The sequence below is a fragment of the Cupressus sempervirens genome, chromosome 3 (genome assembly GCF_028749045.1).
Source record: "Cupressus sempervirens isolate cs-2001-9-10 chromosome 3, ASM2874904v1, whole genome shotgun sequence".
NCBI lineage: Eukaryota > Viridiplantae > Streptophyta > Pinopsida > Cupressales > Cupressaceae > Cupressus > Cupressus sempervirens.
Genome location: NC_143120.1, coordinates 869,513,885 through 869,540,011, shown reverse-complemented (window position 1 = coordinate 869,540,011; position 26,127 = coordinate 869,513,885). Strand labels below are relative to the sequence as shown.

The 26,127-nt window shown below is 33.2% G+C and overlaps 2 protein-coding genes across 2 annotated transcripts; one reads left to right on the top strand and one right to left on the bottom strand.

The window, feature by feature from the left end:
- Positions 1-232: 232 nt before the first annotated feature.
- Positions 233-13,413, bottom strand: LOC149569547 (uncharacterized). Its single transcript, XM_089816939.1, has 3 exons — positions 13,333-13,413; positions 13,150-13,190; positions 233-671 (listed from the first exon to the last, which is right to left on the bottom strand). The coding sequence occupies exons 1-3, from the start codon at positions 13,411-13,413 to the stop codon at positions 233-235; spliced, it is 561 nt and encodes a 186-aa protein (XP_089673065.1).
- Positions 13,414-24,756: 11,343 nt separating this feature from the next.
- On the top strand, positions 24,757-25,712 carry MBF1C (multiprotein bridging factor 1C). The gene is made up of 2 exons (XM_089822223.1): positions 24,757-24,935; positions 25,060-25,712. Exon 2 carries the CDS (start codon positions 25,098-25,100, stop codon positions 25,533-25,535), a length of 438 nt encoding a protein of 145 aa, XP_089678349.1. The 5' UTR covers positions 24,757-24,935; positions 25,060-25,097; the 3' UTR covers positions 25,536-25,712.
- Positions 25,713-26,127: the final 415 nt, after the last annotated feature.

The following is a 26,127-nucleotide window of genomic DNA, read 5'->3' as shown; positions in this document are numbered from 1 at the left end:
AATCCCATTAACTGGGATTTTTAACTCTTCTCCTTCAAGTGTAGACAGATAAAAATCATTATGTTGTGTGTTGCCTATTATGATATATAGACAAGCCCACATGGCATCAAATTTCATATGCTTTCCAGGTCTACTTTTCAATTCATCCCATTTTCAATACTATGTCTCCTAGCTGGAAATTTTTTGGAGATGCTTTCTTATCAAACGTCCTCTTCATTTGAGCTTGGTGATGCTAAATTGTTTGTAAAGCACCTCTCATTTTCTCTTCTAATTCAGTGAGTTGAGCCAACCTTACAGTCATAGACTCTTCATCAATCATATCTAGCTGATGCACAAAATCTAATACTAGAAACTCAACTAAGATAAGTAATCTAACTTTTTTACCGTAAACCAGTGTATCAGGAGACATACCAGTTGATCTTTTAGGAGTTATTCTATCAGCCCACAGTGCTAATTCCAATTTTTCGTGCCAAGAACATTGATTCCTTTCTAATGTCCTCTTTATAATACGAATCAAATTTTTATTAGTGGATCTAGCTTGCCCATTACCCTGTGGGTAGTAATTTGATGAAGTATTCAGATACATGCCCTTCTTAACAGCCCATTCTGCAATCTTGTTTCTTGTGAATGCAAGTGTGTTATCTAAAATAATTGAATCTAGTACACCAAATCTGTAAATGAAATCTTCATAGAAATTCAAAATAGCAAGTTCATTTACATCTTTAAGAGCTACCGCTTTAGTCCACTTGGTAAAATAATTAGTGGTTGTCAATACCCACTTATGTCCTACACTTGATGGTGGGTTAATGATGCTAATAAAATCTAGACCCCATTTCGTAAATGGCTGGTACACTTTAATAGGCTATAAAGGCAATGCTGCTAACTTTTCTTTACCTACAAAAATTAAACATTGCTTGCATTTTCATACCCAAAGATGTGCGTCCTTAAACATACTTGGCTAATAATAGCCTACATTCATCACCTTAAGAGCTATAGCTCTTGGTGAGAAGTGACCTCCAACTGGCCCTTTATGAAATTGATGCAAAATATGTTCAATCTAATCTAGTTCAATACATCTCAGTAATACACCTTGCAGATCTTTCTTGAATAAAATACCATTCATTAAATAGTAAGGAATGGCCTGCAATCTATAATAGCTTCGTTTTGACCTTTCCAAACCTTCAGGATAGTGTCTTGTTTGCATGAATTTTATCATATCTTCTGCCCAATCATTCTGAATATTGTGGACAACAGGCTATTCCTGGTCTAACAGGGTCAAAATAGCATTATCATTATGATTTAAATCATCATTTCCATTTCTAGCAAGCTATTCGCATAATCCCTTATTTCTAACCAACTTGTTTACATTGATTTCAATGTCATATTCCATGGCTTTTGTGATCCAACCTGCTCTTTTAGTATTCAGATCTTTGTTGAGTAGGAAATCCTTAACAGAATGATGAGCAACCATTAGTCTGATCTTATTATTTGAAAGCATGTGCCTAAATTTTTTCAAACTTCTAATAATAGTAAGAACATGTTTCTCAACAAAAGAATATCGTAGTTTGTAATCTTTTAATCCCTTGGCTGAAAAATGCTACTGACCGTTCAAAACCTTCATCATTCTGTTGTACTAACATGGTAGCAATAGAATCAATGTTTCCATAGGCATATAATATGAAATCTTTTGAAAAATCTAGATTTAACAATGTAGGAGCAGCAACTAATGCTTCTTTTATCAGCTCAAAACTTCGTTTACCTTCTTTTGTCCAGCTAAAAACCATACCTTTTCTTAGCATAGCTATTAATGGGATCAATAATTCAGCAATATTTGGAATAAATCTCCTCACAAAGTTGATTCTACCTAGGAAACTTTGAAGTTCCTTTTTATGTGTTGGAAGTGGTAGGGCGAGAATTGCACTTACTCTGGCAGGTTCAATAGTAATAACTTCTTCAAATACAATGAATCCTAATAGTTTTCCTTAATGAATAGAAAAAATACTTTTCTTTGGATTCAAATATATACCATATTCCCTGCATCTCTCAAGTATTACCTTTAAGCACTGAAAATGATCTGTTGCATTCTTTGAAAAAATAGTAATATCATTAAGATAAACCAGCAGAAACTTGTACATTAAGTTCAAGAAAGCTTTATCCATTTCTTTTTGAAAAGTTGCACCTGCATTTGACAAGCCAAATGGCATCTTTTGATAAGCCATAGTACCCCATTTGGTAGTAAACTTGTTTTAAATATGTCCTCTTCTTTGACCAAAATTTGATTGTAACCAGAGAAACCATCCAGTAATGAGAAATGTTTTGAACGTGAAACAACTTGTAAGATTTGTTTCATTGAAGGAAAATGATGTCTATCCTTCAATGAAGCTTTGTTTAAATCACGAAAATCAACACACAATCTAATTTCTCCATTTTTCTTCCTAATTGGGACCAAATTTGAAACCCAAGATGTATGCTTGATAGTAATATTGCTGTCAATTAACTTATTTAGCTCTTTGATTATAAGAGGCTGTGATTTGGGATTTATTGGCCTCTATTTTTTTCTAACTGGTTTTGCAACAGGTTCCAATGTAATGGTGTGTTGAGCAATATTAGGATCAAATCCCTTCAAATATGAATAACTCCATGCAATAATATCTTGGAATTCATTGCACAAATTAAAAAAAGTTTGATACTCTTCAGGGGTACATACCTTTCCAAGTTTAAGCTTTTTATCTTTTGCAACTTCAATTTCTTCATAGTGTTCCTCTTTGATCTGCAAGCTGGATTTATCCTTCTTAAGTTGATCATTAGTATTAAAAATGGATTCTAAAGTTACCAAACCTTTAGGCATCTTATTTGTCCTTAATTGAAAAACTTGGTCCTCATATTGCACCTATAGTTTTTGCTGGTTAGGTTGAGAAAACTCAACTTCTTCTCTTAAAAAATTAACAATATGCTGATCAAATTCAAAAACTTGCCAACTTTCAGTGCAATTTTGTACAACAGGTCTAACAACAACTTTTACATGATTATTTCATTTATTTTTGCTGATTTCAGAAGGTATATCATATTGTGCACCAATTGCAACAAGTCTATCAGCATGTTTATTCTGATTTCTAGGTATAGATTGCAAATTAAATGCTTCAAAACCTTCAATTAAATCCCACACAACATGTTTGTAAATTTTCAACAAATCATTTTTAGTATCATGGACATTTCTAACTTGGTTAACAATCAATTCGAAATCACCATAAACTTGCAAACAACTGATACCTCGCTTTAGGGCCCATTTTAACCCATTCACAAGCACTTCATACTCAACAACATTATTGGTACAACTGAAAGTAAATTTGAAAGAAGCATAATACCTTTCATTTGTTGGTGAAATCAGCATATAGCCTTCTCTCGCACCTGTTTGCTATGTGAGCCATCAAAAAATAATTTCCACACTTCATTACCTTGTTGTTCTGAACTTAAAGCTACACTTTTTATGATATTTGGCAAAAAAATCAATAGTTTCATGAATGACATAATTGACCAAACTTGGTTCTTCAACCTACTCTTCTGTAATTTCAACATTTTCAATAGCCCATTCATCTAATAATATGTTAGGAACATTGTCTATCTACATTTTGGACTCATGAACAACATTAATTTCCTCTTGGTCAAATAAAACAACTATTGTTTCATTTTCAACAGCAACAATATTGTGTTCAAGGCAATCTTTTGCAATAGTTTAAGATGGAATTGTGATCTTAGTACCATACCTACTGCATCAAAGCATGTGAAACCAATTTGCAGATACATAACCTCCTATTTTGGCAGTAAAACCATGTGATAAACATATGGAAAAATATGGAGGTAAGTCAATGATGTATATATCCATAGGGACAGAAAAAACAAGACAAGCATGCAAGGTCAAATCCATATTCTTAATAACTCCAATTGTCTCAATAGTTGTCCCATCTAGCTGAACTATCCCCTTTTCAATTGGCTCATATTTAAGGCCTACTTGGTCAACTATCTTCTTTGGCATAACTGAGCTAGTGGCACCTAAATCTATCATGCAATTATGAACAAGGTACTTTCCTACTATGACTAACATAAAAAGGTGGTGGTTTAACTATCTTGGATGGTTGTTGTGACTCATTAACATTTACAGCCATTAGAACTATAGGAGTTTGTTGTGCTAAAGTGTTATCAGATAAGGTAAGTGACTATAATGCTTCCTGCAACATATCTTTTTGACCTGAGAGTGCTAAAACATTCCACATGGAAACAAGAACATGAGTCTTTTTCAAATGCTCAACAATATTAAAATTTCATGTACTAACCTTAGACTAGTTTCTTGGTATAGTAGGCTCCTTTTGCTGTTGTTATGGCTAAAAACTTTCCTTTTGTGCTTGTGCTTGTTGTCCTTGCTATCCTTTTGGCACATATTGCATCTTTTGCACATTTGATGGTCCTGGTTGAGTATTATTAGCATTAACTTGCTGCTATTTTGCCTTATCAACTTGATGTTGTACATTTGCAACTTGGGTCTTTGACCTTGTTCCCACTGATATAGGTCTCCAACCTTGGTTTTGATCAAAGTTTCCTGCTATAATAGCCTCATCTTCACTAAAATTCATTATAGTAGCATCAAGGTTACCTTCTTGCTATACTTGATCATGATGAACCTCTCCTTGAGTAGTTATTTGTTGCCCTTTAAGAACATCTCATTTTCTTGCCTCAAGTACATGTGCACAATCTAGCCAATAATGACAAGCGTTACAAGTATTGCACCACTCCTCATCATGTGCATAGTTGTTTTGAGGAACAACTACCAAATCTTTACAATTACTAGGAGTTGCATAATTGTAAGGCTGGTTAGTTCTTTGACCATAATTTCTTTGTTGTCCTTGAGGTTGCCTTTGCTGATTTGATCCTGAAGCTTGATTGAATTGCCTATTTTCCTAATAGGAAGCTTGATTAGGCCTACTGTATTGACCTTGTTGCCTTTTCAAATTTGTTATTTCATTCCCATAGGTTTGCAATGTTCTCATTATACTATCACTTTTCTTAATTAAGCCCTGCTTAAGCTCTTTTAGCTCTTAGATAGGATTTGTAGCAACGTGTTCTTCTACTGCAACTTGCACATTAAATGATGGTAATGCTGGCATAGGTGGAATTATAGATAATAGTGGTACAATAACTAGTACAATTTGTTGTATTTCTACAAAATAAGGCATTGTAGGCCTAGGAGGTAGCTTGTTGGCTTGTATTAAGTTGTTTTTAGCTCTTATAACAATATCAAATGTATCAAGCAAAGTATGTCCTCCCATAGATTGCATCATAATTGAAATATCCCTATTAAAAGTCTTTAAATAAAATAAGAATGCATAATCATTAGAAGGCTTAACAAATGTTGGAATTCTGTCCCAAGTTCACTAAAAATGAAAATAAAAATAAAAAATATGCTCATTAGGATGCCTTTTGATGGTAGTAAATTGTTCAACCAAGGAAAGATTATTAGACTTATCTTCAAACTTGTTGATTAACGAGCTTCCCAATGCATCCCATGATGCAATTGAATTTACTGCTAAACTTGTAAACCAAATTAACGCTTTTCCTTTGAAAGAAGCTGCTAATAACTTCAAGGCCACATCTTCATGTTGAACTTGGTGTAATCTGCAAAGGGTAGCTATATCCTTGATATGTTCCACTACTGAAACATGATTTTCACCAGTAAAATATGGCACATTTTTCAATGTTGCTAGTGGAATATCGTGATGAGCAACAATTTGTAAAGGGTTGCCAGCATCAAAAGCTACAAATGGAAAATTTTAGGCCATTTGATGAGCTAGTGGTACTTGTTTTTGTACTATAAATGGCAATAAAGGTTGGGTAGGTTGATTTACCTTTCACTGATATGTTTTCAGACTCTTAATAGTAGCTATAACACCACTTGTAGATGCTGAAAAAATAAATTGATCCTTTGGTAATTCCTCAAAAATGTGCACTTCAGATTTAGATTGATCACGAATACTTAAATCTTCAAGAAAACCAATATCTTTAATTACTATCTCAGATTCTTCAGAATTTGTTGGCTGATCTTCATTTATAGAATATTCAAATGCTAAAAAATCTAATCCAGATGGTGAAACAGACCTCCCTCTTGTAACAAGTGGTGTTCTTCTTCCTCTTATTGACCTTTTGGGAGTTCTTCTTATTAAAAATACCAAAACTATAACTGTATTTGTGATAAACCTTCAAAAAAAAGTCACCAAATGTTAATAAAATACCTTTAAAAAGGCTGGAATATTGTTGTTCACACCAAAATAGCAGTAAGATTTTGTAATTTAGAGAACTGTGAAACAATTTGTTGTCCCACCAAGCGTGCCAAAAACAGTTGTCAATCACGATTGCCCCTATAGCAAGATGTAGAATCTAGCCATCTTGTTGAAACATGAAAACTCTATCAAGTGGTGGTTTGTCCTAAAATGAGAGATGAATCTCTGGAAGCTAGGTCAGTTCTTAAATAGTGATCACCTAATCCTAAATTATACGCGAGATAAGGGGTGAGAAGTGAATGACAAATAATGAATACTAACCTAAATAAGGTGATGCTCTGATGGTTTTGTATGTAACTTTAATCAAATCAACACAAATTATGAAAGACATAATTGATTCGCAATACTCAAACAAACATGCAACCACAAATGTGTTTCTATGCAAGGATTGGGGTCTTCTACTTTTAGAGGAAAACCTAGGTTTTACCAATTTTTTGCAAAAAGAACAATGATCACAAACAAAGACCTATAATCACAAGTATCAAGATTCAAATATGCAATAAGGAATATAACTTAAATGAAGGTGAACACAACATTAAAGTAAAAAAAATCACAATATTTCACGAGAATCAATGAGCAGGAACTGCTGAATCTTTATAGCCAATGCTGAAAAAATCTTTGCTACAAATTTTCTTTTACAATCAACTCAAATTTGCAATGTGCAAAATTCTAAATCCAAAAGAAGATCCCTCATAATGAGGTGAACGTACAATATATAGAAGTCATAACCCTAATTCAGATTCTAAGATCATGCCTACAAGAAATCAGTCAAAAATGATAAAAACTATGAAGAAGCCTTTGAAAACTGCTCTCAACCATATCCACAATTGATAGATAACTGGAAAACTGCCTCTAGCCCCTCAAAATCATGTATAAAACCCAAACTCCAATTTCTCAAGTAATCCAAAAATATACCATGTAAAAATCCTCATATTTATGCAAAATATGCATAAAACAAGCTCTAATCATGAACTGTATGCATAACTGGTCTTAACTGCTCCATAAATCACCAAAAATAGCACTATTTTGCACCATTGCTGCATGAGAAAATCAACCTATCTTTAGCCTCAAAAAATAGCTCCATACTCAACTCCATTACTGTATCTAACATTCAGTTAACTCAAACAGTCCATATTTGCTAAAATAGAACTCATCTTTGCATGAAAGAGTTAACTGAACCTCTCTAAAGATATCCACTGCAAGCCCTCCTTGCATTTAGGCATTAAAATATTTGAAACTCCTCTTATTTCCCTTTATTTAATTAATATAATCAATGGTTTTATAATTGCAACCATTTGATACATTAATTTTACAATGACAACTTCTTTTATTATATTTATTAATATTGACATGTTTAATGTTATATTTATTAATTTTAAAAATACATCAATATTAATAAATATAATATAGGGAATATTAAATATATTTTACAAGTATTGTATATATTAAATGATTAATAATATTCAACTCATTTAACATATATAATATTTATAAAATATATTTATTAATTTAAGTTTTATATGCATTTTATAATATTTTTATAATGTTTAATGCATACAAGACTTAAAATAAAGAATGGACTTTTCAAATGATAAAAGTGTTTAACTCCTATGTGTGATAAAAATAGAGTTTCAAATAAATAATGCCTAACCCCCATGGATCCAAAATTTTATGAAATATGATAAAGGGCGACCAAAAAAGGAAAGCATAAGATTATTTGTTAAGTTGTGTTTCATTTGGTGTCTTATGTATGGAAAGAAGGGAGAATGGGGTTTCAAAAAACCCTAGCCGTATGAGAGACTGTGCTGCAATTTCACTCTTGCTAGTCATTTTGTACGCCATATCTTGTATGGCCGACTGTTGTTTTACATGCCACATTAATGCTTGGTTATGGCCATTCTCCATGCTAGCCATGGTTGTTTTTTTCTGTAGTTATTCTCCATGCTTTGGACAACTTCTTGTGGTTCAGATGCCATTATATTTTTCTCCGATTTTGGGCGTCATTAACGCTGGTTTAGATTTATTGAGGTTCGAATTTGTTGGGTCTTCATGGCCAAATCTAGTAATGTAAGGGTTTCATTTTGCACCATAATATAATGTTGTAGCTTCCTTCATATTACTCAATTCTAATTTTTTTTAGTATTTTGTGGCTTTTATAAAGCCTGCTAATGTTGATAATATAAACATTGGTTCTCTTTTATAGCATGTTTTTTCCCTTTCTTGTTCTTAGAAAATTTGAATCTCTAGTGTATATGTTTGAATGTGATATAAAACTAGATATGAGTCATTTCCTTCTATATTAATCCATTCTTTGAAATCTTCAAGGTCTGCTGGTAGACTTAAGATCTGAAAATTGTAGGTACTTTATTTGTGTTTGCTGTATTTTATAAATGTTATAATGGCTCCATAAATCACTAAACCTAGGTTTAGTTTTGCTAATTTCACTATGCATGTAGTTCCTCTCCTATTATGTGATCCTAGCAGTCCCTATATTTAGATCCATATATGTCTTTATATTGCTTTTGCTTTGTTCCATACCTATAACTTGTTGTTCATTCTGATCCTCCTGTAGCTTGCACTTCCATTGTGTACTTTAAGCATTATTAGCAATGCATTTCGTTTGTTGTTTGATGTATTGCTTAAATATAAAATAGTACCATATTAACGTAGGAATTTGTGCTCTATTTGGCAACATTATTTGTAAAAGATTCATCACCTTTTACTACTGAAATCTTTCCAATTGTAACCATTTACTGATTTGCTCTAGCCCTAGCATTCATTATCTTTTGTGCATGTATTGGGAACCAGCTTGCTAACTGTAATAAAAGAATTGTTTTAAGAGGTTAATATTGAATCCTTTATTTTACTATTGCTTTTGTAGCTACTTGATAACCTTTCTTTGAACAAACCTTGAGAATCAAACCTTTCATGTTGTCGCTTTTCTTTGGTGAATTCTAAAAGTAAAAATATTCCAAGTTACAATGACTTATCCCTTTGATGTCTTCTCTTTGATATTTTGCACTTGCTGAAGCATGCCAATTATAGAAGTAAAAGGTTTCATAAATGAATACATCCCTTTAATACTTTTGTTAAACTACTTAAATCAGCTCTTTGAGTGATCTTATTTCTAATAATCATGCTTGTATATGCTTTGACTATCTGGTCCTTTAATGATAGCAAACAACTTATTTTCTTATTTAAAATTCTTTACGAAAATACCTAATGTATACTTGTAAAGATCTATTTCCTTCAGCTTGTAGATTCAAAATTCTATATGCTCCCCATGATTTGACTAAAAGGTTTCATACCTATAACATATGTACATCCCTTTAAAAATCTCCTCGTGTCTTCAATCTTTAGCTATGGTTCAACTAGAAGGTCCCATACTTGTAATTTATGTATGCCCTCTCAACAGTCTCCCCATGTCTTTAGTCTTCGCCTCTACATGATTTGACTATAAAGCTTCATGCTTGTAATTTATGTGTCTCCCTTCGATAGCCTCCTCGATCCTTTAGTCTTAGACATTACATGATTCAGTCGAAAGGATTCAAGCATGTAATTTATGCAAGATCCTTCAATAACCTCAAACTTCATACCTATATCTGTACATGGAAAAAATTCATTAGTATAAACATGTTTTATTTTTGAAATTTCTCTCTTGCCTTCTTGTCTTTTAATATAGTTATCTGAATAACCAAATTGTAGGAACAGTAGAGTATAGATGAGTGGAAAGATCTCCATTGCTCAGCTCATATGAACTAACCCTTCTCTTCTTTCATTTTTGCAAGTTTATTCCTAGATGGAGATGTAGGCTCAACCCTTCAACATTCAACATGAAAAATCTTCCGTTCAGGCAATGGATGCCTTTCGTCTTATCTTTTTTTAGTACTTTTTTATTTATACAATGTGTTTATTTAGATATTATGCTAGGAGCTGAGGATGCTTGTGATATCTGAATGCATTGTATTTAAGTATTTTGTAAAACTTGAACACTTTGTACCTTATCAAAATAGTTTTGAGTATTTCAATAGAAATGTATTGTTTTGGTACTTTTATTCTGAATAAAAGTGATCAATTTTCTTTTTTACTAATTCCTGTACTTTACTTTTTGCATTCTTTTCATTTTTTAATATGTATTCTCAGAAACTAAAACACACTTAGTTTAGCATATGACATAGCAATTTAGGAGGTCTATTAAATTGGTAACAATTACAAAACATAACATAAAACTTGTAAGAAAACATCATCAATAGTAAAAGGGCAGGATGTCAACCATGACTCTTGAAACATTGATTGAATAACAAAATAACGGTTTGCAGATAGTGTAACAAGTTAATTTTTTGAAATAACTCCTTCTACATATATGGCTTATTACCTAGTGCTAACTTGCACTTCATGCTATGACCATTCTCCGTTACTCCTTATTTAACACATTGTCCGCCACTCTTCATGCCACTTCCACATTTCCTGCAAATTAGTAACATCTAAACATATACAACAATATTTCTACTCTCACTCACATATTAAAACATAGCTTAAAACATTTATATGAAATATTGCACTTTATGTATAATATTAAGCAAGGTACGTCATAACCACTATCCATAGGTTTAATAGGTTCTGGCTGTATGCAGAATAATTTCACAAGACATTTAAAACAAGTGTTTTGGAAATATTTTTCTCATGGCTTAAAGAGTAAGTTTAGACTATATAAAAACTATATCAAATTTGAGACATTAATATGTCTCATGACTTTTCTTGAGTTTAGACTTCACTTCTATTATGTATCTAGTGAGGTGAAGAGAAGAAAGATTATCTATCTCTTCTAGTTCTTTGTATCGATCGTATAGGTCTTGAAATACTTTAGTGATATGGAGGAGCTCATGATCATCTAGGCTTAATTAAGGTTTCATAGAAAAATATTTGAAGCCCATGGTGGTAGATAGAAAGTCAAGTATAGAGGAGAAAAGAGGAAGCTAATAAGGTGACATATGATAACTTGATGTCCAAGATAGAGAGGTAGATTGTTCACTTGCCAAAGAGAGGTAGCAATGAAAGAGTGACTTGTCAAGCAAAGTGTCCAAGTAATTTATGATACAGGTGAATCAAGACAAGAGTTGGGCAAGAAGCCAAATAGCCAAATAGATCAAGCAAGAGGGGTGATAATTAAGTGAACAACCTTCCCAATCAAAGAGTGTAGTTAAGAGATCAAGGTAACCTTTTCAACCAAAAGAGGGTCCTAGTATGTTAACATCAACCAAGAAGGCAGAAAATACCAAGAGTGGTAAGACCAGAGAGCCATTTAAAGAAAGTTCAAGTACTAGAGCCATAGCAAAGAAAAAGTCAAATGATGAAACTTCCCCTAGAAAGCAATAGAAGAAATTTTTTTGACATGATGTTTTGACTTGGGAAAAAATGGTTTTTATTTATTTATTTATTTATTTAGTGTGTTTTTTTTGAAGTTTTATGATTTTTTTGGACTTTTGAATAACAATACACAATGAAAGCACATAAAAGAAAAAAATTGCTAAGGCTCAATTGGATGGATGTGTCCCCTTGTGTTCCACGTGGGGAAGGTATTAAATATTAAAGCACATCAAACACACCAACAACTTATTCAAGTCTCTACAAGGATGCACAAACTCAACTAGGGGATTGTTGTCACAAAAGTTTTCACCCTTGTCCAAAGTTTTTACCTAAGGCCAACCTTGTGAAACATAGAAACAACCTCCAAGCTGTCAGACTTGAATTGTGAGGTTGATTCTTCGGAGAAGGCCGACTTCCTTTACTATCAGGGTGCACCTAACTACTCTTGGAGAGGAAAAAGGAGAAGGAATGCATAGAAGCAAATCTACCTATTCCAACCTAATGGGGGTGATGCAACAAAAATAGAGTGTTCAAACCAATCTCTGCCCATACATGCACTATTGAACCATCATGACACCAAAAGATATACACATCTATACTTGCTTTAATCTAACAATCACATGCAGATCAGAAAAACCCAAATGAATGACACAAGGAAAGAGAGGATTCACTTATATACCATTCATAGGCCAAAAGAGATATAGTCATGTGCAAGATTGCAGATATCTACAATACACCAATAAGAGACAAATAGTTCTTGCACTTCACATTAATGGCTGAAGGAGATAAGAATGCCATACAATTCAGAAGCAAAGGGGATTTATAGTGAAATTGCAAAGCAATATCAGAGAAAACAGAGAAGAGTCGACCTCAAAAAAATCTACAAAAATTACCTTTATAGCTTAGGCATAACTGAGATGTTCTCTAACTCAAGTTACTCCACAACCACTGCCTTTAAGTCTCTTTAGAGATTTGGAGAAAATCTGATCTAGGCACAGATTCAGATACAATGAAATCTGATATTTTGTTGAAACAGGGCCCTGACAGAAACTACACCATTAAACCATTTTGACCAAGTAGATGGATAAACTAGGGTGGTGGAGTGTTCTCCTGCTGTTTATTGGGTTCAACATTCATTCAAGAGTAGTTAGAATTGATCGTGAGGATCAAATCATGCAAGAAAACTCAATTTCCTTCGTTTCTAGCTCATCAGTTAGCAAAGTCAAAAGTCAATTGAATCTTGCAACCAAAATGGGCCACACGGGCTAATAATTTCATTTCATTTTGCCACCCCATAAAGTCTCCACATGGTTGACCACATCTTCTCAATTAACTGAGCCACCTTCCCAACTTAACCGCGATGTCACATAACCGTCAGCCTTAACTGTTAAAGCCTTAGCCGAGCCCATAAGGACATGTGTCCTTTAGGCACTTTCTCACATTTTTAAATTACCTTGCATCTTCATAATGCGAGAAAGTGCTGATCACTGATCTCTGTAAGATCAACGATCATGAAAGATCTTCATTATACTGCACCTGCCCTTAATACTTCTGGGCCTACGAACTATTTAGCATACACCTCAACATGACCTGGCCCCACCCGGCATCACCCTGGGGCTTATGAAATCAACCTGACCTCACAAAGACATGTGGCAGTGAGGCGCTTGCCTGCATTCCTTAACATCCTTACATCTTCATAATGTGGGAAAGCACCCATCGTAGATTTGTCTGCATCGGATGGTGGATCTTACTGCATAAATAGAGTATCACCTTTTCAAACCCACGTGCTCTGACAAGTGCCACGACAGAGAATTCATTTATTACCTGTGAGAAGAATGGATGCATGATTTCATTATCAGCTACGTTTCATGAAGGGGCTTGCCTGCATTTGGTAAAGGTAGTGCATTTTGAGAAAGCGGGAAAGCGCCCACCGTAGATCATGAAAGATCTAACGGTGAGGGAATTGCGGGCAAGTAGAAACATTAAAGTGCACAATCACTTAGAAACAAGGAAATACATTAAGATTTTATTTCATTTATTTTCGTATTTCCATGGCATTTTGAATACTTAAATATGGAAAGTGACCGTTGGGTGGGCTCAAGTATTTGAATTCAAATTTTTGGCGAGAGGAAAATATGGTTAACAGGGATGTCCTTGACATACACAAGGTACATGAGGCCCAAATCCATAGATGAAAGAGATTACTACTAAAAAACCAAGAGGAAATGGTAACCCAATCTCCACCTTCACTTCCCAAAGGCATAAAGTTATTTGAGACTTAGCCAAGATTGACAATATTACTACTTCTAAAAGGCTTATCTTTAGTTCAAGCCACACTATTTATACTTCGTTGGAACACAAGAGTTGAGATCATCCCCTAGAGTGATCACTTCTCTAGGCAGGCCCTCTAAAAATAAAAATAAAAATTCCTCATTTATGTTTCCCTCAAAATCATTACCAAGGATGCAAGAAGAAAACATAAATAACAAAACCTTGGGGATAAAAAGTCAAGGGGGTTTATTTCAAGCCCAAATCCAAGTGCGAATGATTGATTTAAACCTTTTTTCAATGTTGGGAAGACACCCCAAACAACTTGACCAAAAGAAAAAAATTATGTTACAATGAAAAATGAAGAAAATTATCACTTTTTATAATTCAAATTAGATGGTTTGGAATGTGTGCACCATGATTTCACACTTCTTCTTTTTTTTTTTTTTTTTCTATTTTTGCTCCTTTGACCTTCAAGTTGCATTCACAAGCTTCAATCAAGTACATGAAATCATGAAGGAATAAGAAAATTCAAATAAAATACATTGAACTAGTTGACTCCATACAAAATAAAAAATCATATTATGCACTAAACCATGTGAAAATAAAGTGCAAGCCAACCACCAAATGCCTTTTTAAAAAATATTTGTTGCTTTTCACCTAGTCAACAAGATTGGATTTGTATGCAAGGATTTCAAATACAAAACTAAAAATGAAAAGAAGAGAACTATAGTGAAAATAGAAGAGATTTCTAAAAATGCAATAATTTTGGGGATAACTCTTAATTTGTGCTCTAAAGACCCATTTTCTCAAAACATACCATTTTTTTTCAAATCAAGTTAATGTGCCCTAATATGATATCCAAATTCAAAACACAAAGAACTAACCCCCTGTAGAATTCAAAGAACTTTCCAAAAATGTAATTTTTTTTGAAATATTGAAAATTTTTATCCCAAAAAGATATTTTCATGAAAAATAAACAAAAAATTATAACTCACAAAATAAGATCCAAAAAATCTGAATTTTGAACAAAGACATCTTTGATCCATCTCCAACTCACAAACATAATTTTACATCTAGACACCAAGTCATTTTGAAGATATGATTAAATCTTTAAAAATATAGGGTTTTTGCCTTCAGTTAATATGCACAAGGGTTATCCTAAAAAACTAAATTAAGAACCATGCAGAACCACTTGATTAAATCCAATAAGCGAATGTAAAAAATTAGAAGTGAGAAATGCAACTAAAATATAAGCAAAGAAAACTACAAAACTTTAAAATACAAGAAAGCAAAGCTAGAAACTTGGTTCTAGCCCCATGGTGAGAGCCAAAAATGTGTGAGGCCTCACCCCAACCCATCATAGCACATATATTGTATTTCCATTTTGTTACTTAGGACTGGATATCTTGACATATATATTTTGATACTTGATGGACAATAAATTTTGCTACTTATCTGATCATATTTACCTTGTGATATTTCATTATGGTATGTATTAGGACTTATTGGCTTAGTTGATGAATTAATGGATATGTATTCAGTATTTCACTATTATGATAAGAATGGAATTATGATGTGATTCAAATGCTTAATGTGATTTTGTTAAGGAAGCTAGTAATATATATATATATATATATATATATATATATATATATATATATATATATATATTTCATTGGACTATTGATGCATGAGTGTAGTGTGCAGGAATGAAACCATGGAAACATAACGGGGAAGCAAGGTATAGCTACATGTTAAAATGCTACTGCCAAGGTGAATCTTTATAAGATTCATAAACCTCATTGTGATGTATTTATTTTGTAAACGTGAGATGTATGTGTGTAGTATGTATTTCATGTGAAGATTATGAACGTGTCATGTGTGATTTATAGTGAATTTTGTGTGTGTCACTTAACACTTGTACTCATTATGTGAAAATGAAATGTTCTTTGATGATGGATCATGTGGCCACCTTATCCTGAGTTAAATACCTTAATTGAGAAATTTGACTTATTGCCTTAAATTAGTAAAGAGAACAAGGTTACCACCATAGAAAATTTGAAATTTGAATTGACCTAGAATTGTGAGGGCCATAAAGTAGCTCTAAGGTAAATGTGTGATGAAAATAAACCCTACCCATGTTAATACTTTAAGTTGGGGGGCTAATAATGACCACTAGGATGCCTAGAAGACCTAGGAGACCCCAAAACAAATGCATTTTATATTGAATCCGAAAATGAGAGTGATATATAGAGGCATGGCCAAATTAGAAACTCACTTGGCCACTCTCTATCTTTAGAGATAACAAGGGTTTGGAGGAAGGGGATAAGTAGCTCTACTACAACTTTTCATTTGTCATTGCTTGGAATGAGGTTGGTACCATGAGCCATGGTGTTCTTCATTTTCATGTAGAGTTGATATGGTGTTCTTCATTCCATGGTAAATTTGTTGTATTGTAGATGTGGTTTGTGAAAAAGGATCTTTTTTTTTTAGTGTTGCATGTGAGAAGTTCATATGATTTCTTCCTTGAATCTTGTTTTGTTTCATGTTGCGTGCATGTGAAATGGGTGTGAAGCATCACTCACACTTGGGAGGCAAGAGATGCTTGGGTGAAGGGGTTAGTTGGGCTCACTCATATAGTTGAGGAACTCTCCCATGTATGGAGATGATTCTTATGTGTTCAATGGAATATGGACTTCTTGTTTACTTGCATTTTGGGAGGTATAAGGAGGTGTGTGAAGAGGGAAGTCATTGTAAGCCTCAAAAATGGCATGTTGATAATGAGAATATGTGCATATTTGTGAATCGTAGTTGGAAATTCTCCTCATGGAGAGAACCCACCTTCACCCTATAACTTGATTCAATTGTTGAATCTTTGTGCAAGCCTTGGGTTGGGTTGTCTTGTAATGTATTGTGTAATGTTTTATTTTATTGTTGTGATCATGCATGTGAAGGTGTGCAACTGTTTGTGCCTTATTTCCCCAAGCTCGGTGGGTGGCCTCCTTGAGGCCTAGGTTGGGAGGTGAGCCTCCATGGTTTCCTTATCATTTTTATTTCAAGTTGTGCTCTTGGATTCATGGAGCTATTAGAACTTTCCTTGTATTGAAGAAGAAGAAGCTATGCCATTTTGTGATGTGATGAAGGAAGTAATCCCCTTCTTATATTTATTTTTATTTTAGTGGTGGAAAGATCATTATTGTGTTGCATACCATATTGTAAGAAAGGAACTGTGAATTACATATGTGTTGTAGCAAGTTTTCCATGTGTAGTTCTAATGGAGAATCCAACACCCTATGATCATTCTTGTGAAGATTGTTGTATGGAAGCAATGAGAGAATTAAGAATGAGAACCATATTGTATTGTGATTGTAGCTTCATTATCTTGTATTTGAATGAGTAGAAGGAATGGATTAAGAATCATTGTAGATTGTGAAGGAGTTTATCTCATTTGGTTATCCTATTATTCTCAACTCTCATAGGAGAAAAAAAAAATAGATGCATTCATGCTCAATCTTGAATGATGAATAGATATAGAAAATGCATTTTGAAGCTATTGTAAATGTATTAGTTTTCAACTATGTATTCAATTTTCAATAATGGATTAAGTTTCAATAATGGATTAGTATAAATGATGTTCTCTGAGGTTTCCAAGGAAAATATATTTCAATATGCTCAATAAAAATACTATGAAAATTACATCAATTGGAAGAATTGTTTTATTACTTCATGTTGATCTTAAACCAAATATAAACCATGCAATAAGATTTTGCTACATGATTATCAATAGATTCACTATCTAGATAGATACCTTGGAATGAACTAACTAGTATCTAAATTTCAACTCAACCTCCAACATCAAAATTGAGTTATAGTGAAATTGGGTGAAATAGTTTAAGTCAAATATAGACCTATACATGCACATTTCACATTCTGGAAAATGTGTGGGAAAGGAAAAAATAACCCTCTCCTATTACAGTCCATTAAAATAATAGACCCTGAATAAAATAATAATATCTTGAAATTTATAGGTTAGAATAAATCTTTTCCAAAACCTTCCCCATTAATAAAGGTGTCAACCTTGAGTTCAGATGTCCTTAGACCATGACAAGACCTTGTACAAAAAAATATTAATAATTAAAACAACATATTTAAAATATATTAGTCTAGGTCATAAACAAATATTTAAAAAAAAACCTTGAAAGCACCTTAAATGCTGCCAATTAATAACAAATTGCTCTAGTTATAAAAAAATGTATATGACCACCTACCAAGCACTTGCCTTGTCTTGTAAGCTTGGGTGCAGGAATCAAGCAAATCATGAAAAAGGAAAAAAAGTCAAAACATCATTATCACAAAACAACCCCAAACTGCTTGTCAATTTCCTCCTTGGATCAAGGAATGTATGTTGGTTCTAGGGGAAAGTGGGATGTGCATAGAATAATGTGCCTCCATCCCAAGTGGGACTCTCCTTCCTAAGCGCTAAGAGGGTGGAGTAATGGATTTTTTTTTAGATTAAAAAAAAGGGCAATAAGGATCAAGTCAAACTTAGGCCACACCATCTCCCTTACAAATAAATATTCTTGGAAACCATTTTCAATACACACGCCTAACAAGGAAGTCAGAGTGGACCTTCCTAGCATCCCATGTAAGATATGGAGAGATTCACATCCACTAGGAATTAAATGTGTGGGGAGGTAGATGTTAGACTAGGGGGACATAGGTGTTAGAGGATTAGGTGAGTAGAAAGGTGTTGAATAATGGTTTAGTAAGTTTTAATAATCCAATGGAATTCCTAATTAAGGTTAGTGTATTTTATGGGAATTAATTAAGTGATATAGGTAATTACTAGGAATTAGTAAAATGTAAAATATAAGATGTTATAGGTAGTAAAGGGTTAATATAGCTTTATTTTAGATGTTGAATTTCTTATGTTTGTTGTACTTGACTAAATAATAATGTATGCCATTAGAAGGAACAAATGGGAATGTTTGCTATTAAATTAGGATTATTAGGATTTATTGATAAAACTATTAAGTAATAATGTTATAGTGAATAAGCATTTGGTTTATAAGATACATTTAGTAATTTCACCAACCCTCTTATAGGTACTCGTAAAGAGAGATATGAATATGTAAAGATAATAATAACAATAAAATAATTAAATTAAATTAAAATAACAAAACTATTGGATAATTAATATTGGGGACTAGTTAGTAGTGTCTAGTTAGTAACTTATCAAAATGGTTGAAGTGAAAAATAAAAATAAAAGATAAGTAGTTCATTAAGGGGATGTTTTTACACAATTAATGAAAATGGAAGATAAATGGGATAGGTAGTTTTGTGATGGGGTTTCTTGTATTTAAACATTCAGAACAATTATTGAACATCTTTGTGTTCGCAACCCCTGGAACTATTGCAACTACATTATTACGAAAATTTGAATTTCACATGCACTGCGGGAAGTCTCAATTAAGAGTATAGTAAATGAAGGATTTATAACCAAACTATCATTATAACTTAGTAATGAAAACATTATTGGACAACCAGGCAACCCATCTTAGAAAACTCAAATCTAGATTTTGAATGGAACAATCTTCATTCCATTAACTAACTTAATATCTCCAAGTTTAAGTTTATATCATGTATCTTATCTTTCGTCTTCTCTTTCCTGTTTCAAAAATAAAATTGTTAGTTGTGTTCATTTTTTCCTTGTTAAACTATGGTCATGACAAAATGTATACCAAGAAAGTGGCACACTTCTATAAAACCTTATACTTGAGAATACCCATGATGAAGATCATCCCAAGAGGCGGCTTCTAGCTTCTTATCTATGACGTGCAAGATCTATGAGATGGTGGCTCTCAAATGAACCTAGCTTATGCAAACCCTTGAAAGGTGCACCATATAATGGAAGATTCAAAGATGGGAGCAAGAGTGCTAGCATCCAAAAATCTCAAAGCAAGTGCAATGCAATGCAAGCTACACTAACATGAAATGCAAGATTCAAGCTAAGATAATCAAATATAAAGAGCTACTTTCCTTCCTACTTAAACTATGTGAGCTATTCTAAAGCATGAAAGAAAGAATAAGCTAAAATGTCATGATACAAGAAATGAGAAAGAAAAATGCAAGAATGATGCAAGAATGAGGATCATCCAAGTCTTAAAACTCCAAAAGATACTAGAAATATTGCAGTCAAATGTTAGTACAAAGCATAAAGGTTAGAGAATGAGGAGAGAGCCCTCCCTTTTAAAGATAAATGAATGGTAGAGATTAAGAGGCAAAAGATACATAATCAAGGGTGGTAAATGCATCTTGAGTGATCCATGTGCATAAGAATCTTACCTAGTCAAGATCAATGGTTGACTTTTAAGAGGCAAGATATCTATGAAGGAGAATTAATATTCCTCTCAAATAGAAAAGTGTGCCCCTCATGTGAGACAAAAATCTTTTTTCTTTTATTTTAAAATAGGAATAATGCTTTTATGTGTGCACACTTAGGATAAGTGGGAAGTAGGTTTTTTTATTTAATTAAAAGGGAGTAGGTTATTTTAATTAAATAAGAGACTTAGGATAAAGTGGTTGAACCATATGTTGTAATTGAATAAATAGATTTTTGATGATTTGATCAAAGGTATAAAATAATCAAAATTGCTAGAAAGGGGGCTTATAGTCTAGATGACCATTTTTGAGTGATTACACAACCAAGGTAAGATTCCTTTTAGGGTTTTGATCCCCTTCATAAGGATTGATCTCTCTTTGTAATTAAAATAAAACACTTTTTGATTGAATAGAAATTTTTATTTTTTCTCATCAAGAATGTCTCTTCTCTTATGGATTTTTGATTTCTGTCCTTTATAGCTTTGGTCCTCTATTTTGGTGAAAGGTGCTTGTATGCAGTGATTCTTGGGAGCTACGGGGTTGAGCTTTCATCAACTTCAAAAAATACCTTTTAGTTTTTGGGGTGGCTTAATAGGGATTTATAATGAGATATCACATGACCCAATTTTGAGAACATTTTGATAGAATTTTTATTTTATTTTCATACACCAAAGCTTGTGTCCACTTTCCCAAATTTTATAGTAACATGATAAAATTGGGAATAACCTTACTAACAACAACATTAACATAGAAGTGGATGATAAATAAATTGGATTTTTCCTTGTTCACATTATATGCAGAGACATAGTGGATTAAGGTACTACTAATCTAATGAAAGATTTGATCTTTGTCAAATTCTAGTAAGAACCCATGTATTTAGACCCATACTGTCATAGTTCTACTTAAGTCTATCATAGGATCAAATCTTGACTTCCATTTGTAGAGGGAAAGATAGTTCTTTCCATATCCCCAAGACCTCGAAAGATAAGATATCAAGTCCACTTCAGAAATAAATTTGAAGAGGAATATAAGAATTAGATCCCTTTAAGCTTCCACTTTTGTGATGCCCATTTTCTCACCATATCAATGATTGGTTAAATGGATACAAATATTCCAACTAAAGTTTTGTCCATCAAGGAAAAAATACAACCAACTACTAAGTCATGCATCTCAATAGCTATTCTCTCCATAGTTGTGAACACTTTTGAAAAAATTCTTGCTCCACCTTCTTATGACTAATAAAAACAAGGGCTTTTTTAAACCATTGGAGAGACTTCCATTTTTTACTTTGTCTTGCTTTGATTTGCCAAAAACCACCCCAGAAGTAAAATCTTTAAGAATAGGATCAAGTAACCCTTCTCTCATTGTTCTTCCATGTGTTTTAGAGAAATCATGCCAAAATATTATTCAATTGACAACATGATCCCCCTTCTCTATTATGCAAAGCATCCGCAACTATGAGTGGCTCCTTGGACTAGCAAGTTTGGTCCCCACTGTCATTATTGACCATGAATTGAAGGAGTTCAAAATCAAAACAACACATAGAATGAGAATTTTGTGATGAGAAAATGAAATTGTTATTTTTAGGTTTTTAGGTTATGACCTAATAATTGAATTTGGGCATTGATTTTCTTAGCTAGGTTCTTAGGCACCATTTTTTGAGTATGTTTAGCTTATGTTTGTTGTAGTTATCATTTGATGGTTCCATGTATTACTCTTATTTATGGGATACCTAAGAAAGAGGTATTAATAATAAGTTTTTAGGTACTATTATGCCAATTGAATTATTTCATCTCTAGTTGATGAAAATCTTGCAAGGCCTTATTTTGCAAGTGTATTTTCATTATATTTAGAATATTGAATAATTCATCAAGTTGTTCATGGAATATCTTACTCAAAATGACTTTTCCCACATGCACTTGTGTGGTGGTACGATTTTACTCATATTTTATATTTGTTTCTCCTTTTTTTTGATGATTAGTCTTTTTCTATTAATAACTAATATACTAAGTTACAATTCACAAAAAAGGGCTAGGGGATAGAAGATCACCTTGCGAAAGTTCATACACTTGCAATTAGAATTAACATTTATTCCTTAGGTAGCTAAAGCAATCTAGCTAAGAGGGGTGGTTCATCCTGATTATGAAATTCCCAATCATCCCTAGGATTGGCAGGTGGGCTAGAAATAGTCTAGGCGTCAGCAACATCAAGGGCCTAGTCAGCATCTTTGGTATCAGGTTGTGGAGGTGAGATGGGAAATTTCAGGCGAAAGGGACACTTTCCAAAAACAACATGTTGAGCCCTAGTAGGGGGAGTCACTAGGCCCAAGGACTAGCCTGTGTAGACACGGGGTGGGGAAATCAAGCAACGATGCCAACCACCATCGCCACTACTAAGAGAGCAGTGGCAGGAAGCCTGTGAGTAGTGGCCATAAGAGTTGTGCCCTCGGGGCAACATGATATCAACTAAAGCATCAGGAGGCACTCTGGCAACTATACAAGGGGCATTATCCCAATGATTGAGAAGCTCCTAAAGGTGGGCCACCTCCAGAGCCACCTTGTTGACTTGCACTTTGATTTGCATCATTCCATTATTAAAATGCATGCTATAGTGTACATAGCAACATTTATGTCAAGAAAACTACGAGTGAATTGTAAAGATTTAAAATTTGTATTATACCCATCCTCTAAGATTAATTCAAGGTAAATTTCTACACACCTTCCTTCCTTCCATGACAACATATAAGAAACACTCACCTTAGAAATTGGTAAATCACTAAAATCTATTTTCATATTGGTTGGCACATGAATCATTAAAATTAAAAGTAAGCTCGATCTTTAGGTCTAGTCTAATACACCTTTAGAATTTGGTTGTTGCAAGTGGAAAGCAATAGATAATTAAGTCATAAGAATAGAAAAATAGGTTTTACTTACAGTTTATATAGAGACTATTTTTTCTTTCACTAAATCTATAATATCAACTACTGACTATTACTATTGCATAATAATGCAATACTGAAAAAATAAAATTTATAATTTACAAATTGAGTTTTGGTTATATTGTTTTTATCCAAGAAAACAAGGACATTATAACACTTATAATGATATCAATGTTATCAAATCTACCATATTTTAGATGTCCATTCTTCCCATGATCCCTTACAAAAAATTTAGTGCCCAAGTCTATATGCATCCCTATAAACAACTACAATGTAACTTATGATGACATTAGCACCAACTCTATCTGCATCTTGCATGCCAACACCAATATATTATTTGAATTTCCATTCAATTATTTAGCTACTTGTTTGACACAACAAATAATAACTAGGTGTAGAGTAGTATGATAGACATATTAGAATATTGTTTGAAGGAGACACTTCTTGCACTTTTATAATAATTGGAGTAGGAGGTGATTTGAGAACTTGAAATGCATACAACTCACGAGATGTGTATTCTTTATTTCACTAGGAATCCATAAAGCTCATACAAAATCACATCTCAAGAACAAATTGAAGTTTTAGAGAATGACATGACCATCTATCTTCACCATCAATAATTTTTTCACTTGAAATCCGTATATGCAATGCCCATCAAAACTCTAGTTCATCACCAAACAATATCAAAATTATCATTTCAAATGAGATACTACACTATACCATAATTTTTTTTAGTCCTTTCAAAAACTTTCACAATTAATTTTTTTTCTTCAAAATTATTCTTACTTCCCACTTATAATTCAAAGATTACATGTGATCTCTTTTTATCAATTTCCATAAAAGTCACCAAACAAATTCTTCCCACCATACTAAAAAAACAAAAGGATAGCTATTACAATGCCGACTATGTGAATGCACCAAAAGTCTAGAAAAATTAATTCTTCAGATCTTCAAAAATACAACAATTTTTTATCAATTGTTTTTGTTGTTTTCAATTATAGAACATACATATCATGAAGAACAAATGCTAAACATTTCAACAAAATCCATTGTGTTTTTTATTTTTTCAATTTTTCATAGGTGCATTTTGTTTCGAGGATAGCCGCATCCATTATCTTTTTGGGTGTTAAATTGTCATGTTATCTTCTAATGACTAGTTTTTTAATTTAATTATAATAAAATTATATATTAATTTTTAAAAACTATTGATAAGTAGGAGATAACTTCCACAACTAGTCAAAAATTACACAGTTAAATCTTGATAGCAATATCACAATTTTAAAAACTAATTATAATAAATTTAAATTAGAGTTCAAGATTAGGATGAAGATTTTGACCAAACGGACCATAAAGAAAAACTACTTTCTTGCGGGGCACGCTTTCTGACGTCAGCCGCGGACTTCAAATCGGTTTCAAAAAGAGCAAAACTTAGGAGACGGTTCTAGATCAAAGAAAGGGAGAAGGTTCGAGACTCCTCAAAGTTGAGCTAAACGCTATAAATAACCCCAACAAAACCTATTCCTTTTGTTCACAGCAATTTTCAGGTGTATGCTTCAGCTTATCGAATTCAGTAGTTTCTGCGTCAATAGAAGACATAATTCAAGCCTTGATAAGCGATTTGAATTTCCCTATCGGTATTCGTCGAATTTGTAAGTTGTAAAGTGTCTGAAATTTTGTGTAAATTTCCTGATTGATCAAAATTTCTCTCAATTGATCCAGAGTTTTGAATTACTTTGTTTGAGTGATCAAAGATTTTTTCCAACTGATTTTCAGGATTTTGAGATATCTTGAGGAAGAGTTTTTGAAGAGAAATGCCAAGCAGGCCGGGGGTTCCTGTAACGCAAGACTGGACACCTGTAGTCTTGCATAAACGGCCTCAGAAATCAAGTGAAGCACGCGATCCGAAGGCTGTGAACGCGGCACTAAGAGCTGGTGCGAAGGTTGAAACCCTAAAGAAATTTGACGGGGGACAGAACAAGAAGACGCAACAGCCTGCCGTTAACGCCAGAAAGCTTGACGAAGAAACTGAACCGGCCGCGCTGCAGAAGATTTCGCCCGAGGTCCGCCAGGCCATTCAGAAGGCTCGGCTTGACCAGAAAATGAGCCAAGCTGAATTGGCAAAGCGTATAAATGAGAGGCCTCAGGTGGTTCAGGAGTATGAGAGTGGCAAAGCTGTGCCAAACCAGGCTATTTTGTCAAAGATGGAGAGGGCTTTGGGTGTAAAACTCAGAGGAAAGATTTCCAAGTAACTGGCTGGTTTAGCTGGCATATTTGGAAAATTAAAGTGTGAAAAGAGTGTGGATGCTTTTAGCTTTTGTGTGTCTTCTGACATGCAAAGGTGACATGAAAATATGCAAATTGTATGCCAAAATCTTTGAGCAAATTAAACTTTACTTTTGTGAATATCATGATTGTGAATTTTACTATTTGGTTGCATGTTTATCAAACTTTGAAAATTGTGATGTTGGTGATTGAACTGTTAAAATATTCTGAACGTATAATTTTAACATTTATGATGCGATTGCCATGACTGTAGAAAAATTATATTTCATGTTCCTAATTATAGGATCAAGATATCAAATTCCCAAAACTTGTATTTACCTGTAACATCAGTATTCCCCTGTCTTATATGGGAGCATACTAGCCTTACATTTCTAAGAAATTGTATTTCGGGTGAAGATCTTGTGATTAGAAACATTGATGGTAAATTTTCTTGGGAAGAGCTAGTGATTAGAAACATTGATGGAAATTTTTTTAATTGTGATGTAAAAAATCTTAATGCAATCCAATTGAGAAATCAAAATCAATCATAACATTGATTACAATGTATCTTCATGTATC

Excerpts from the sequence above, each read along its gene's own strand:
- MBF1C (XM_089822223.1), top strand. The coding sequence starts at position 25,098 with ATGCCAAGCAGGCCGGGGGTTCCTGTAACGCAAGACTGGACACCTGTA.
- LOC149569547 (XM_089816939.1), bottom strand. The coding sequence starts at position 13,413 with ATGGGTGCTTTCCCACATTATGAAGATGTAAGGATGTTAAGGAATGCA. Across the intron at positions 13,191-13,332 it reads CTGCCACATGTCTTTGTGAG|AGATCAGTGATCAGCACTTT; the intron begins GTCAGGTTGATT and ends TTGATCTTACAG. Across the intron at positions 672-13,149 it reads TCGCATTATGAAGATGCAAG|ATTTGGTGTACTAGATTCAA; the intron begins GTAATTTAAAAA and ends TTTCATTTACAG.